Source organism: Charadrius vociferus, unplaced genomic scaffold (assembly GCF_000708025.1).
Source record: "Charadrius vociferus isolate BGI_N301 unplaced genomic scaffold, ASM70802v2 scaffold871, whole genome shotgun sequence".
Taxonomy (NCBI): domain Eukaryota; kingdom Metazoa; phylum Chordata; class Aves; order Charadriiformes; family Charadriidae; genus Charadrius; species Charadrius vociferus.
In genome coordinates, this window is record NW_009646866.1 from 122,781 (window position 1) to 138,328 (window position 15,548).

At 41.9% G+C, this 15,548-nt stretch overlaps 1 protein-coding gene across 1 annotated transcript in view; it reads right to left on the minus strand.

Moving 5' to 3' along the window:
- LOC104294757 overlaps window positions 1-14,528 on the minus strand; it is a 17,806-nt gene extending 3,278 nt beyond the window's left edge. The window contains exons 1-3 of the mRNA XM_009894404.1: window positions 14,124-14,528; window positions 12,328-12,438; window positions 5,266-5,347 (exon numbers count right to left, since the gene is read on the minus strand). Of these exons, the coding sequence (XP_009892706.1) occupies window positions 5,266-5,347; window positions 12,328-12,438; window positions 14,124-14,528 (598 nt within the window). The remainder of the gene's footprint in view (window positions 1-5,265; window positions 5,348-12,327; window positions 12,439-14,123) is intronic.
- Between the last annotated feature and the right edge of the window lie 1,020 nt (window positions 14,529-15,548).

Sequence of the window (15,548 nt, forward strand, 5' to 3'; positions counted from 1 at the left end):
TCCTCCTGAGGCTTGTTTGTTTGTTTGCGATTTACTTCTCGCAGGCAATAGGGATAAAATTATAAATATTTCGCTGGTGTGCTGTCCCGTGTTTAAGCCAGGATCGTTTCCAAAGGACAGCCTCAGCTATTCTGAGTAAGTGATGGGGGCGGCGGCAGTGCTGGTGGTGGAAATCGTCATGGAGGATCACGGTTTAAAACAAAATAAGTTAAAATGTACTGTTCCACAGCATCTGAGTTCCTACAGAAGCACTGTGGACAGTCACATATACGTGCGGCAGAGGATCATCGCGTACCAGTCTGGACTCGAACTGGTGTTTCAGTTCTTTCTGATACCGTGTGTGACGTTTAAGAGCGCTGTAGGGTTTATCTGCAAAAGTTTCCTTTCCTTTTACGGTATTTTCCCCTGGGTGCTGCCTTTTTCGGCTTGGTAGTGCCTTTCGTTGCCACCTTTTTAGGGCTCTTGGCTGCGGATGGCTGCCGGGTTCTAAGGGCTCTTCACCACTGCCTTTGCCTTTTTGAGCGTGAGAGTTCTTTGGGCTAAGTGGTCTCCACGGCCTCCTCGGTCACGGTAATCAGCTCCGTGACTGCGGTCCGCGGGTTTTGGGGTCGCTCGCCGCTACTTTCGGCTCCTTGGAGGTGGGGGCCGGAGCGATGGGTAGTGTCGGACATGGTCAGAGATAGCTTTCAAAAAGGGGTGGGGGGTGTCCGGGGAACATAAATCAAGATAATCAGTGAGAGGCCAATTATTTATCGGGAGAAGCCTCTCTGGCTTTGATGCCTCGGGGAGTCTGTCTCGCTGGAAGGCAGTGAAGGTTCCTCTCTGTTCTGTGCTCCCTCGGAACAGAATGAATAATTTTTAATTTTTTTTTATTTTCTTTCACTGTGATGCTGCACTCCATCCGTTGTTAGGCACATATAAATAAAACAAGGTTTTCTTTCCTTTTCACGTTTTAAGCGGAAGAAAACAAAACTGGCCCAAGGGCAGCCAAGAATGTACCGCTGGGAGCCTCCGATTGAGGCTGCCACGAGGGCTGGGGGGGTGTCCCTGTGTGTTCTTTGTTCTTCAAAAGGGGCCTTTAAGAAATAAGGCGAGGCAAACGGCTGCTTTTTTTTTTGCAGCGCCCTCCCTCAAGAGGCAGAGGAGTGAGTCATTGTGGCAATGTGTTAATGGAAAATGTTTTTCGAGCAGAGGGAGGTGACAGAGAAGTGCCCGGCTGCAGTGTTGCTTGGAAACAAGATGAGAATCGCGGGGCTTGTTTTAAACGGTACTCGTTTCTTACACAATTTTCAAGTTGGTGGGGTTTTGGGGGGGGTGGCGGTTTTTTAGTATTGTGCTGTTTATGGGGCTTTTGTCGTCGTCCCCGTCCGTCCCCCGGGAACAGGCAGAGGACTTTATTATTATTTTATCAGCTCCATCTCGTTGAAAGAAATGGCACTAGGTATTAATCATCTTACCATTTAGAGTTGGATTTTGAACCATATTAACCGCAGGACTTTATTAGTAGCCATGCTGAATTTTAAGGCTGGAACTGGTGTAAACACTTGAGGATTTTTTTTTAATAATCTCAGTTTCTTTTATGCAGTATATTAAGAAAAATAACCTTCGACTGGTGGACGTTTACTATAGGGGGAAGAGATTGCGTAGGTCTGAAGCACAGCACTGATTTGCAGAAGGTCCTGATTGGGCTATTTCAAAATCCCTTGTTTTGAAACAGAGGCCTCCCGGGTTTCATTTTTGCCCTGCAAAACACTCCATGAGGAGGGAGGATTTCTCTTTTTTTCAAGAGGAATACTCACACAGAACTGCCTGAGAAGGATGTATCTCTGTTCTGCTTCTCTTGGAAATTAAGGAAGAAGTTATTTTGGTGTTTTTGTTTTTTTTGTTTTGTTTTGTTTTTTTTCCTCCCAGTGATGTTTGAAAAATCACTTGAAAACACAAGGATTCTAGTATTTTCTGTTCAAATGAGATAGGGGTAGACTGAAACTAGTCTAAAGTATTTTTTCTATTATTTTCTTCACTACAAAGTAGTTACACTCAGTAATTCAATAAATTTACCATTTTGTTCTCTGCCTTTCTAGCCATGTTTCCTCCTTGAGATGGTGCATATAAAAAACTTGGTTTCCTTTCATAGCACTTTGACTAATGTTCTGTTTGCCATCAACAGTATTATCACAATGGTTTTTGGCATGTTTTTATTAGTACAGGCAAACTGATGAGTTCTGTATTAAAAATCTTCTTTTTCTTCAGCTAAAATATGACTGGAATATTTTCCTGCAGTTGCTGCATATAGTTCTTTTTCCTTGTTTCTCCTGACCAGCCATCCACGTTTAATGTAGAATGGCAATATTCTTCTACGTCATGTCACTATGTTACAAATGAACATGTTGTCAGCATACCATAGTTAAATAACACTCTTATATACGTTAAAATAAAAGTGGAGTATAACACATATTAACTTAAGTGACAGATGAGACTTAAAGTTTTCTTTTGTTACCTGTAAAAAAGTCAAAGTTCTGATTCCACTTTGAGGGTGGTAAGGCACTGGAACAGGTTGCCCAGAGAGGCTGTTGAGGCCCCATCCCTGGAGGTGTTCAAGGCCAGGCTGGACGTGGCCTTGGGCAACCTGGTCTGGTCAGAGCAGGGACGTTGGAACTCGATGATCTTCAAGGTCCTTTCCAACCCAAACCGTTCTACGATTCTCCCGAAACACAGAGACTATGCTTAGAGATGAGACATTGCTTTATTCTGGTCAGGGTGTAGGGTGGAATATTTGCACAAATCATGCACACCAAACAGGACATTATGTGTGGTTTACATACACATTTTACAATATCATTAGTGTATTAGTACCTCCTATCTCTATTTGATTAGTTAGGAATGTACTTATGATTGCACAGTGGAGTTATAGCTCGGGGGAAGGTCTTCACCTGGGCCAGGGTCTTCTTGACCTGTGGGGGTGACTTTTAGTATTATAATGAAGGTAGTTTGGTTTAGGACACTCAGAATTTTCGCTTTTCTGCCAAGTTTCAAAACATGTAACTTAGTAGCAGTTTCAGGGTCTGTATGCATGGATGCTCCAGGATGTTTCATTTCAAGAATGATAACAATACTGGCTTTCCTTGATTAGGAATTCTTTCACTATGGATTCAAGGATAGAATCCTCATTATCATGAGTCTTAGAAGTTCCTCAACTAAACATCCCCCACATTTGTAAAGCAAAACATCCCCAAGGCCAACCATCTGGTCAAGTCTATGATAAAATGCTCGTATGTAAGACCCTATATCAAAAGTTCAGCTGATGCCAATGGTTAACATGTCTAGCTAATTTTAATGCTAACAGAACTGGCTAAAATTTTAGCTATAAGACAACACTTTAAGAACAAGTATTTTATTTCAGTTCAGAGGCCAAATTTCTAATTAGGCTGTATCCTTCAATTTTTTTTTTCCCAAATGTTCAGCCTAAATTCTTGAACAGAGGAGGAAGGGTTTAGATTTAAGAACAGCGCGCCACACTGGTGGTCATGAAAAAAAACTTAGTGTCAGAGGTGACCTAGACTACTTTTGACCTTTAAGACCACACTTAGGCTTTAAAGTACTAGCTATGGCATAGGTAGTACAATCTCCCAGATAGCTTGGCCTCAAAGAATGTTATTCAGTCTGTAGTTACTTCGTAGTTCTCTGTTTTGCCATAAAGTGCTAAAGTTAATATTCAAGGTAATGTATTAAAAAAAACAGCCAAACAAAAAAATGACAAACCCAAACAAACAAAAAAAACCCCAAACCAAAGCTCCACACAAAAAAAACTCATGCTCAGTTGCAAAAACATTCCCAAGTATGCAGACAGAGAAGTAAAACAGAATGAATTGATAATAGAACATAGACATTTTGGTTGACTTTTTCATAGTGATAATAGCATATGGGAAAAGTCCTTAAACGTTCTTTTCCTTCAAAGTCTTACTCATGTTTTTCTTAAAAAAGACTCTGCTTGTTTGCTCTGTAACAACCTGTGTGGACAGCATTAAGTCCTTGTCCAGATTCCCTTGGTACTAAGCAGTTTTCTGCAGAGAACGGTGTGATTTTTATTTTTTTATTTTTTTTAAACACACCCTTCCCCCCCCCCCCCCAATCTTTCAGGAGGAGAAGTTGCTTTAAGCTACTATATTTACAAAAATGTAGGCAACTTAGAGCATTTGCCTACAAAAGTGAATGGGATTATTTGCTTCCTACTGCAGGTATATCCATGAAACTGTAGGCTGTTATTTGTAAAAGTGATTTGAGCATTTATGTGACACAGTCTGCACAAAGGTTAAACATTTACGAGTCTATTCATAAATTATTCTCCAACACCTTTACTCAAATATTTAGTTCCTTTAGTATCTTTCTACAATCATACATAGCAAACCAAAATGTGATCAAGTAGGAATAACTTACAAATCTAGTGTAATATATAGAAACCTTTTTAATAGTATATTCAATAATTTACTTTATGTATTCCCTTGAAAACAGGCTTGTTTAGATACCAAATAAAGGGTTGTTTTTTTTTAAAAAAAAAAGTTATTGACATTGTTTATTTCTCTCAGGTATACCTTACAAGGATTGATTTAGATATTGGTTAAACATGAAAGAAACTTGCATGTCTCCATTCACACAATTTCAGGGGCACTAATGTTGATATTCGGGAAATTTGAATGACAGAAGTGAAGTCTGAAAGCCAATTGCACTATAGCGGTAGAAACGCAGCAGAGACCTTCATTTGCAGGTAAGAATATATGCTCTGAGTGTGTTTAATATGAACAGAGAAGCAGAATGCTGTAAATCATAGCTAAGTCCTTGTGTGTCCTTCTCTTTGCATCTTCAGAGATGATGTATTCCTGGGGTACAGCTGAGTAACGGCGGAGGGCGATGAGTTTGGGGCAGGGATGTCGATGGCTTTGGGGGATGCCCCCCAAGACTGAACCGTTCCAGGCTCGGCCGCAGCTGCCGGGGAGGGGCGGCCCCGGGCACCGCTGCACCCCCGCTGCAGCAATTTCTGACCAATCCAGCCTGGGAAGGAGCTTCTCCTCCTCCTTCTCCTCCTCCTCCTTTTCGTCACCCTCCCTTCCTCTTTCTCTCCCTCCTGTTCCCTTCTCCACCGACTCCTTCCCCTCTCTTTCCCGGGCCGTTACCATTTGGTTAATCCGCAGGCGCGGAAGGTGAAACCCGGCGGGTGACACCGCCGTGAGGTGGTGGGCACCCCCCTCCCCTGCTGCTCATCAAACCAACCTGCGTTTGGAACACTTCCAGCTTTTCTTGCATCGTCTGCTGGGTTTATTTCAATTCTGCTTGTTTTTACTGCGGCTGCTGCCTAGAGGGGAAAAAAACACCACAAAAATAACAACAAAAAAACCCGACCATCCAAACCCAACCAACCCCACACCAAACAAGGAGCAGTTGGGGCGACAGCTTGCTTTGTTAGAAAATGTCATTTTGATTCTGCAAACTTTGCTGCTGAGAATGCAACACACCATCCTGCTCGGTAAAACTCTTCTGTAAGGAGCCCGAGATCGTTAGAGCATTTCCCCCCTTGTTCGTTTTGTCCTAGAAAACTTGATGCATGACTGCATGTGTAGGGTACAGAAACAGCCCTACCTTATTAACCAGGCTGATGTGGACAAACCTTTCTCCTCTGCAGGTGGTATTTCTATATATCACCTCTTTAAGAATTTGATTATTTCAAGCCTCTGAACTCCGCATATGAACCGTATTGCTCTTGACATGCGGAGAGGGATTTCAAATAGAAACCGAGTCCTCCACTCTTCCTACAGATGCTGCAGCTTTTTTTCTGCTGTGGAACTTCCTCTGTTGACTCCCCAGATGAGAGAATCATGGAAATATCTATACAACCTGATACACTACGTAAATTGGAATCCCTGGGGGAAAAAAAAAAGTTAAGTGAATAGGAGTTTTTGGTGGGGGATTTGTTTGTTTCGGGGACTGTGTGATTTTTTTTTTTGAAGTTATGAGAAAAACAAAACTGATCCTAAACAAATGAATGTAATTGAATGGCAGTTGATACCACCAGGGATCAGTATAGAAGTTTTTAAGAGATGAGAACTATTTAACACCAGAGTTAGGAAGTGCTCACAGTTATGCAAGCAGCTGTGCTCTGCAGAATAAATTTCTATAGAGGAGATGGTTGTTTCCTCAGCTTTTCGCTCATCTTTTGTTTTTCTCTATCATTTTGAAAAAAGGTATCGAGATAAGGAGTCCATTTACTTAAGGAAAGCACCTGTGATATTTAGGCAGCTCTTCTGGCCTCAGTACCTTTTTGGTTGGGAACTAACTTTATGATTAGATTGGGCCTCACTAAATTTGATAGATTTAGCCACTGGCCTTATGGATAGTTAAGATAAATAAGAGCTTCTTCACTCAGTAGTTGTCTCTGTTCTGATGGTGTCCTAGTATACTTAGTAGGGAAGCCATTTTGAACCTTTAATCATCTTTATCAGTCTTCTTAGAACTTTCTTTTCCAGTTGTACTACATCTTTTTTTTTTATTATTATTTTTATTTAGAGGCCAGAAATGTGCACACTACTCAAGCTGCAACTATTTCACACAATGCTACAAAGATACAACATCCTCTGTTTTGTTCTGTTTGTCTTCTGGTGATTCCTGACATTCAAATTATTTTCATGTTGGTACTTCTGACCGTTGAACAAACTATTTAGTTATATATTGTTTTCTGTTGTGGGAATACTTTTTTTTTTTATTAGAATCAACTTGGGAGGTTTCAGTGAAGGTGGGAGATGGTGGTGAGACAGTTCTAAATACTGAGTCAGGAATCAGGGGCAAGAGCACAGGCAGTGAAACTGTAAGCTGTGGTCAAAAGAAAGCGAATAAATGACAAAGCTGAAGTTTATTTTCATTTAATGACATCCAAAGTGCCTAAAGCTTGGAGAATCCAGGATGTGTATGCCATAAAGATCATGGCAAGAACATCATTGCTGGTCAGGCAAATGGAGATCTTGTTTATAATCAAAAGCATGGTTTGATTTGCCACCATCCAGCATGATCCAAGTCCATGTGTCTCTATAGGCGGTGAAGTCCCTGTCAGCTGCTAATCCTGTTTGTGCACAAACTGCTAACCGCTGAGGGACCTCTTGGCCATATCAGAGCAGCTCTAATGTTTGGGTTTTTTTAGGTGGGAGGGATTTCAACAGAAAAAGTCACACTAGATGTGTGGATGTGTTTGTGTGTATGCATGCACATATATCACACTGGAGGTGCAAAAAGGCAGTATAAGACACAGCAACAGCATAGGATAATCATTATCAAGGTAATACCAGTAAGATTAGTATTAAATTACTATATATTGAAAAAAAGGAGGAAAAATAGGTCATTACCTTGCAATGACCTTTGTAACTTTCTCCTATGTGCTTTTGTCTTTGCTTTCAGCCTGAGCTATCCCTTGTCCATCTCCGCAAGTTTGGGGATAATCAGCAAGGGTTACTGCATGACCACACCGATGCATGAAAAGGTAACACTTTTAAGCATCAGTAATTAATAAATACCTGTATGATTTTAGTGAGGTTTATAAAGCTTTGTCAGAGAAGGACTCTGTTGTTCCTTGGGTGGGAGCTGCCACGATCCACACTGCACAAAGATTTCCAGCTTCTACCTGGAGGGGAAAGCAGGTCAGAACGCCCAAGTGGTGACCTTCAGCCCCCAGTTGCAAGTAGAGCCCAAAGGCAAATGCCCACCCAAGAAGAAACCCTGCTGTGTCCTGAGGCAGACAGACCCGTGGGGAACAGTCAGTCAAGGTGACAGATCCATCAGGTTAGTCCAGGTGAACGAGAATGAAAGCTAGGGCTAAGCTGACCACAACTCAGAGAATCCAGCAGTAATTTAGGGGCGTATTGGGCTGTCGGGAGCAAAATGTGGTACTCTTCTTTATAGACAGGGAATAACCACCAGTCATTCTGATGGCCTTGTCTTCACTTTCCCAAGAGATGGTCTGGACAGAGCTGTAGGTTGATGGCCTGGGCAGAGATTGGCAGCTTGGAGACCCCATACAAGTAGGATGCACAGAACATTCATTTTTCTTGTGCTTTAATTACCATATTTGCAATGCAACTTACAAAAATAGTTTGTTTTCATGGAGTTAGACAACTACTGTGATATTTTCATCACATTGATTGTCACTCCAGGCAAAAACCCATCTCCATATTTCCCTGGACTTTGCATTTCCTGTGATTATGCTCTGAGAACACTTACATTTCCCTTAGAATGTGATGCAGTTTTGTTCCTTTTCCTCATAAATTTCTCACACGATTAAAATAGCACATTTATCACAAGCTTCTGCTTTAGCAGGTGAAGCAAATCTTGACAAATTGCAACTTTTCTATCAGAATATTTTTGGTTAGTTTAAAAAAAAAAAACAACACCATGGAGACTTTCTAAGTTTATATCAATTCTCCTGTTGAACTGAAATTGCATGTTCTGGCAGATCTACTGAGAGATCAGCAGCTCCTTCAAATAACTAAAAAGTTTTCCTAAAAAGCCCAAAGTAAAGTAGATCATCGAAAAGAAAACAGATTTTGAAATTCAGTCTCCTCAAGGGGATGGTTGTCTTTTGGGAAGGCCAGGAGCATTAGCAGGAATAGTGGGATGGGAGATTGAAAGCTGATGCAGAAGGGAAGAGGAGCGCTATGATCTTCTGTGACATAAGAGTGGGAAGAGGAATAGAGTCGTTTCCTAGCTCCTTCCTGCCCTCACCCAACCTGCTCCTTCGCTCCGGGAGTGTGTCCTGGCTGCCTTCCCATACCATAGCAGACAGCTCAAGGCTCTTCCAACTAATGTTGCCTGATCAGGAAGAGGAAAACTGAACTTTTCACCCTCCCCAGACTGTCTTGAAAAATGGGAAAAGCTGAATTTAAAAAAATAAATAAAAAAAAATGGGTAGTTGTATACTCACTTGTTGGTTCCGAGTAACAAAATCCTTGTAAATGAACCAGCAGGAGTGATGGATGGACGCTGGCCATAAAACACAAGACCAAGAGGTCATATTAGGAAATGAAGTGTTACTCTAGAACTCAGTCAATGCGAATTGCTCAGATCTCCTTCCTTCTTTTCCAGAATACAGAAAGGTTTGAGCTGTTGTAAAAAGGATGTATGCCTCTCCTTTTAGTTTAATTTTGTCTATTTTCAGGAGTCCCCCAACATTTCAATAATCTACACAATGTCACTTTATACCTACAGCTGCCAGTGAGAAGTTTAAAAAGGTACCACAAACATACGCTATACTAAAATAAAGCCAAGAAAATTAAACCGGTTGTTGTTTGGTGTGGAAAAGCTAAAATTGGGTAAGCAGAACTTGACTTTAACAATCTGTAAGAGACAACTTGTAAATTCCCTGAAATGAAGGGTGAGAGATGAAAGGGAGGGGGAGGAGGCCCTCCGAGCCTTTCCGAGGAATGTGTCAAACATTCAAATTTTCAAACATCTCGCAACTACCCTGAAATGTAGCTATAGCCACGGGGGGAATCATGCAGGTCTTTTGCTCAAAGACATGGTAACGCTAACGCCTGCTTACTCGGGCGGGAAAGAAACTCGCCTGAACCTGGAGGAGGGAAACAGGACAGCGCTGCTTTTTGTCGGTACAGACAAGATAACGAGAATCTGTGTAGCTGTTTGTTTCTTTGGAAGGTTACTATGCCTGATGACGACCTCTGCCTCACTATCCATAAAATGCATATTAAAGTTGACACCCCCATATGTGTTCATGAAGATTAATGAAGATCATGCTAGACATATATGACTATAGCATTTGTCTCTCCCCCCAAATCATGCTACATGTCACCGGGGGATGGGGAGAAACCGGAGTAGAATAACAGTGGGGCGGTTTGTACTGATAAGGTGAAAAAGGGAAAATAAGTACCACAGAGGGATTTTTTTTCCCCCCCCCCCCGGGGAGATCTCACGCAGAGGAGCGCTTCTACGAACCAGAGACCCCCATTGACCAGTTCCACTGACTGGAACCAGGACCAGTGAACTCTTTATTTCTCTCGCTCTGTCTCTTCTTCTCTATCCCTCTTCTCTTTCTTTTCTCTTTTCTTTTAAAGTTATTAAGTAACACAAGGCATACCTCACCACTCACCGTGATTCACTGCATATCTGTTGCTACATACAGTTTACCATAATTTGTCATATACCTGTTGGTAAGTAACACAAGGCGTACCTTACCGCTTGTCATAATTTGTTTTACCGCTTGCCACAATTTGTTCTATACCTCACCAATTATCGTGGACCTGTTTAAGATATAAATTAATCACTGTGGGAATCTAATAAATGTTTTTGTAAGGACCTTGAGAGTTGTCTCACCTTAGTCCACCCCTCCTTCCGAGTGGGGCGTGATATAAGCATGAAATATAGAATAATATTTCTTCAAATAACCCAAGCACACTGTAATACAGCAATCTATGTGTGCCTGTACATTGCTATACATTGCCTGTACATACCTATAAAGATTCTGTGTAAAATCAATCATAGTAAAAATTCACTCTTCAGAGCATCTGTGGTTTTTATCCCTTTTCCAAGTTAAGATATTGCTTAGGTCAGGAACAAATTACATTTTTGGTGGTTTGGGTTCTTCAGCTGCGTTGTCACTCTTAAGACGTAATGGATCTTGGATAAGGATGAAAAGTTGACTATTAAAGGAAGTCTAATATAGAGAGAATCAAGAAAGTATGATGCAAAAATAAGCAAAGGTAAATTTCAGGGGGAAAAAATATTAACTGTACAACAAATGCCACAAAAAGAGATCTAGTGAACTGAAAGGCAGCAAGAAATGGATGCTAAAAGAGATAGCAACTTTTTGTTGACAAAATGGGAGGTGAATAGGGCAGCTTGCAAAGCAGAATACCTATTCCCACTAAACCACATAAAGAGAATTAAATTGTTTAAGTGGATAATCTACAAGAATAGGAACACCTACACAGCTGAAGTCATCAGGTGAAATGAAAGCAAAGCTCCAGAAAAGATGTGCAAAAAATTACATGCTTAAAAACACATGTGCCAGATGAGAAGGGAAAAATACTTCTTCCAGCAGTCCTGGAGAAAACAAAAGGGGTCTTTTGAATTTGACAAATAGAGGGAAAACCACACTAGTAACTACCAGGGAAAAGGTGTATGATATTAAATACTGAGAGAAGTAACAGACAGGGAAGAATACACTTTATAGTTATCCAGAAGTTTTACTGAGCTCTCTGTCACAATGTATTAATGCTGTAATCTGTAAATGGATGAGAAAAAAAGGCTGCACATCAATTCTTTTTTTTCCCCTCCAACACTAAGTGAAACGATAAATAGTGTGCAAAGACAAGAGTGATTCTAATATAAACTGAGGCGCGGCTGTGCCAACGGCACCATTAAGGTTGATATGTGAAGATAAATATGTCTTTCCTACTACTGTAGAACTAAATCAGGTGATATTAATAAAGCGTGATATGAACACTACAAAACTGGCCATCTCCACATGAAAATACTTATCAAAACGGTGGCCAAACATAAGCTGAATTAAATAACATACATACGAGAAGGCTACAGAGAGAAAGAAAAGAAAATAATCCCAAAACACCCTCCCAAAGCAGCACAGAAAGAGAAAATTCTTTCAAGAAAAAGGGATGAAAAAGGGCAAACAATGAAATAATAATAATTAAAAAAAAAAAAAACAAAAAAGTGACAAGTCAAAGGGAAAAAAAAGGAAAGAGCTGTGAAATTACCAAACAAAAGCTTTTCGCAATTGGGAAGCATTGTAGTAATGGGGATGCATGAGGAAACAGGGGGAAATGGAGAAGATCAAACAAAATTACAAATACCTGACCACACAAACACAAAAAAAAAATAAAACCTGTGTAGCGCATGCAGATACAACTAACCAGGGAAAAACTCCTGACAAGCAAAAGATGGTACATAGTGAATACTTGGAATTGCATTTATTAGATGATCTTTCGAGAACAAAGGTAAAATACCCCCAAATACATATTGCCGGTGAATTTAAATGCTAAGTCAGAGGGGAAAAGTAAAACGGTGTGTGTGTACGCCTGAGAGGTCCGAGGGCCTTCTGCACCGGTCGCCCCACCGGGACAAAGAGCAGCAGCTCCGGCAGAGCCCCGGTGGCCACAGACCCTCAGCAAAACCCCACATCTCCTCCCGAAACGATAAAGCCGTTCAACCGGCACCGCTCAACGCTCCAAAGATCAACGCTCAAAGCTCTACAACAAAGGTCTACGCCATAGGTGACGTGACCCCGCAGAGACATCCCCGGAGTCGAAAACATCGACTGACCAGATCGCCACAACAGCGGACTCCGAGGTCCACCCGCCCGCCCCGGTCGGGCTCTTTGTCGGAGCGCGGGGAAATGGCGGCGGCGGCTGAACGAAATTGGTCCTGTTTTACCTCAAACCAGGACGTGTATATATAGATATAGAACATGTACATATACGTGTGTGTATGTACATTCATCCCTACATCATTATGCTTTGATTATTTCTTGTACCTGCCATGTTTTACCTCCCCTGTGGTGTTTCTGAAACACACCTTACGAAACTTCTTGCAGGATTCCCCAGATGCCACAGTCAAATACTGGAATTTTAACTTCAGACTGATTTGGTTGGTAACATCTCCTGAAGCACACTGGACAGGCCAGATCCCGTTACCCAGGGCAGAGAAAAAGATGCTGTCACAACACGGAAGCAAAACCAGAAGAAATCTGAATGTTTATTTGTGAATGCATAGAAATTATTACTTCTTTGAAGTATTAAAACAAGAGTCTGCAAGCCTCAACACAGTCAACCACAAAATTGAAGAGAGCTAAAGGCCAACTGTAATTTCCCAACAACAAAACTTTATTGAATCAGCTAAATCCTAGTAAATTTTGACCTTCTGTTCTCCCCATGTGTATCCCTCCGCCTACTCCACCTTTTTATCATCAAACACTGTACATTTGTCCTCAATTCCCAAAACCACATAAGCGTGTTTCCTATAGGTATCTCATCGGTTATGAAGCCACCCCGGCTCTGCAGCTGCTCCCTTTCCCCCAGCTGGTTTAGTCCCCAAAAAGGCCATGAAACTTTCCCCTGTGCCAGCACTCCCCATGTATTTGGAAAATGGGAGGTGGGAATTCCCAGGAACATCCACTGCGTTCTCTTTGTTCTTTTCCAAGCTCTCCTTTGTCCTCTACTCCCGACTTTCCTTAAAGACATAAAGCAAAGAAAGAAAACTGAGAATATAAATGACAGATTAATTTTTTGAATTTCCTATTTTTGTCCCTTGCTTCAGACTGACCTTCTTAGCCTTTTTGTTTTATTCATCTCATATTTGAGAAAGGTATGGCTCTCAGATATCTAATACAATACTAAGATTTTTAGAGTATATTATAGTAAGAGTGATGATAGGGTATATTTATATATTTTTTTCTATAATAAAAAGCTGTGTGAAACTTACCTTTTAATAGTAACTCAGGTTATGCCTTCCACATTTCTTGGAAGTAAAACCCTGCAGTGCTCCATAAAACCATTCCAAAATACAATACTTTACTAGAAATATACAGTCTGGAGAGGGGGAACAATTATAGTCTTTCTTTTTTTTTTTTTTTCCTAAGATCATACCTCTTGCCATGAGCATTAAATGAAAAGTATTTTTCATTTACCTTATCTGCCCGTTCCATTTGTGGTTACTTTTTCTGCAGTTGATTAGACACTTCCAAGCCCCTCACTATAACAGCATGTAGCAACCACTCATAATAAAATCAAGCCCTTTGAGATGACATCTCACAAAGGTTTACAGACATGGTTTTAGGAGGTATCTGATTGCAAAGCCCTCTTGACAAACACATACAGAGAAGCCAACTGAGAACAGAGCTGGGGAGAATGGGATAAAAACAAACTAAATGTATTAGGACTTCCAAAACAGACCAAAATACTTAGTACCTTATTATAACTTCAGGACAATAAATTTTGTGTAAAAGTATCAAAAAAGACCGTGTCACAGCTCTCTTGTGCAACGTGGTGGCTCTTAAAAGAGCCTTTAGGATGTGGGGATGAAGGATTGTGGAGGTGGTGCCTATAGCAGGAGCCTCAGGCGCGCTCGCCGCGGATGCGCCGGGCCAGCTGGATGTCCTTGGGCATGATGGTGACGCGCTTGGCGTGGATGGCGCAGAGGTTGGTGTCCTCGAAGAGCCCCACCAGGTAGGCCTCGCTCGCCTCCTGCAGCGCCATCACGGCCGAGCTCTGGAAGCGCAGGTCGGTCTTGAAGTCCTGCGCGATCTCCCGCACCAGGCGCTGGAACGGCAGCTTGCGGATCAGCAGCTCCGTCGACTTCTGGTAGCGCCGGATCTCGCGCAGCGCCACCGTGCCGGGCCGGTACCGGTGCGGCTTCTTCACGCCGCCCGTGGCCGGCGCGCTCTTGCGGGCCGCCTTGGTGGCCAGCTGCTTGCGGGGCGCCTTCCCGCCCGTCGACTTACGCGCCGTCTGCTTTGTGCGCGCCATCGGTAAGAACGGTCCTTCAGCCACAGAGAAAAATGATGCATGTTGCGACTCCTATTTATACTGAGTAGCGGCCCCACCCTCCCGCCTCTGATTGGTCGAAAAAGCAAAGAATTTAATTGGTTATTTCGGAACATCCTGTAATCAAGGCGGTAGCTGAAAGCGCCCCGAGCCCCGGCCCTTTCCAGGGAGAAGTAGCGCCTTTTTTTTTTTTTTCCTTCAGGAAAGACTAAAGACATTTAAAAGACTCATTTCTCTAGTACTTTTTCTCCCTTTTTTTTTTTTTCTCCTTTGTTTGTGGCTCTGAATCCTGCTTACCGGGTTTGTGTTTAAAGTATGTTATGGATAAGGCATGTGATTTTAGTTGTTAAAAAGCACACTAGTATGGTATTTTTGATTTTGAATTGTAAACAAAGCTTTGAATTGTAAACAAATCATTCGATCCCTTCAGAAATGCTTCCCTAAATAATCTAGAAAAATTAAATATAAGTCATTGACTTTTTATAAACTCAGATTTTACTAATTAAGCAACAAAAAATATTATCTTTCAAAAAAACCAAGAAAATAGGTTACACTTTTATCTTTCTTTGGTATCAAACTCTTTTTACAGATTGTATGAGAAGAGTTAACTTAACAAAGGTGTAATTAGTAAAGGCAAGTCGGTAAAAAGAAGAAAAGTCGTTTCCGAAGAAACGGAAGATACTAAGATCAATGCTGTGACTTAAGTATTAAAGAGCTCGACACAGCACAGAGGGGGTTAACGCGGGATTTTCAAATTGGCCCAATGAGATCGACCCTTCCCATCAGCCAATGAACAAGCAGCGCTCGGATATAAAAGGGAGTCGCTGTCAGTCGCCTTTATCACTGTTCTCTTGTTTGGTGTGAGCTAGCAGCAGCAGAACGGCTCTTAGTGATGGCGCGCACAAAGCAGACGGCGCGTAAGTCGACGGGCGGGAAGGCGCCCCGCAAGCAGCTGGCCACCAAGGCGGCCCGCAAGAGCGCGCCGGCCACGGGCGGCGGGAA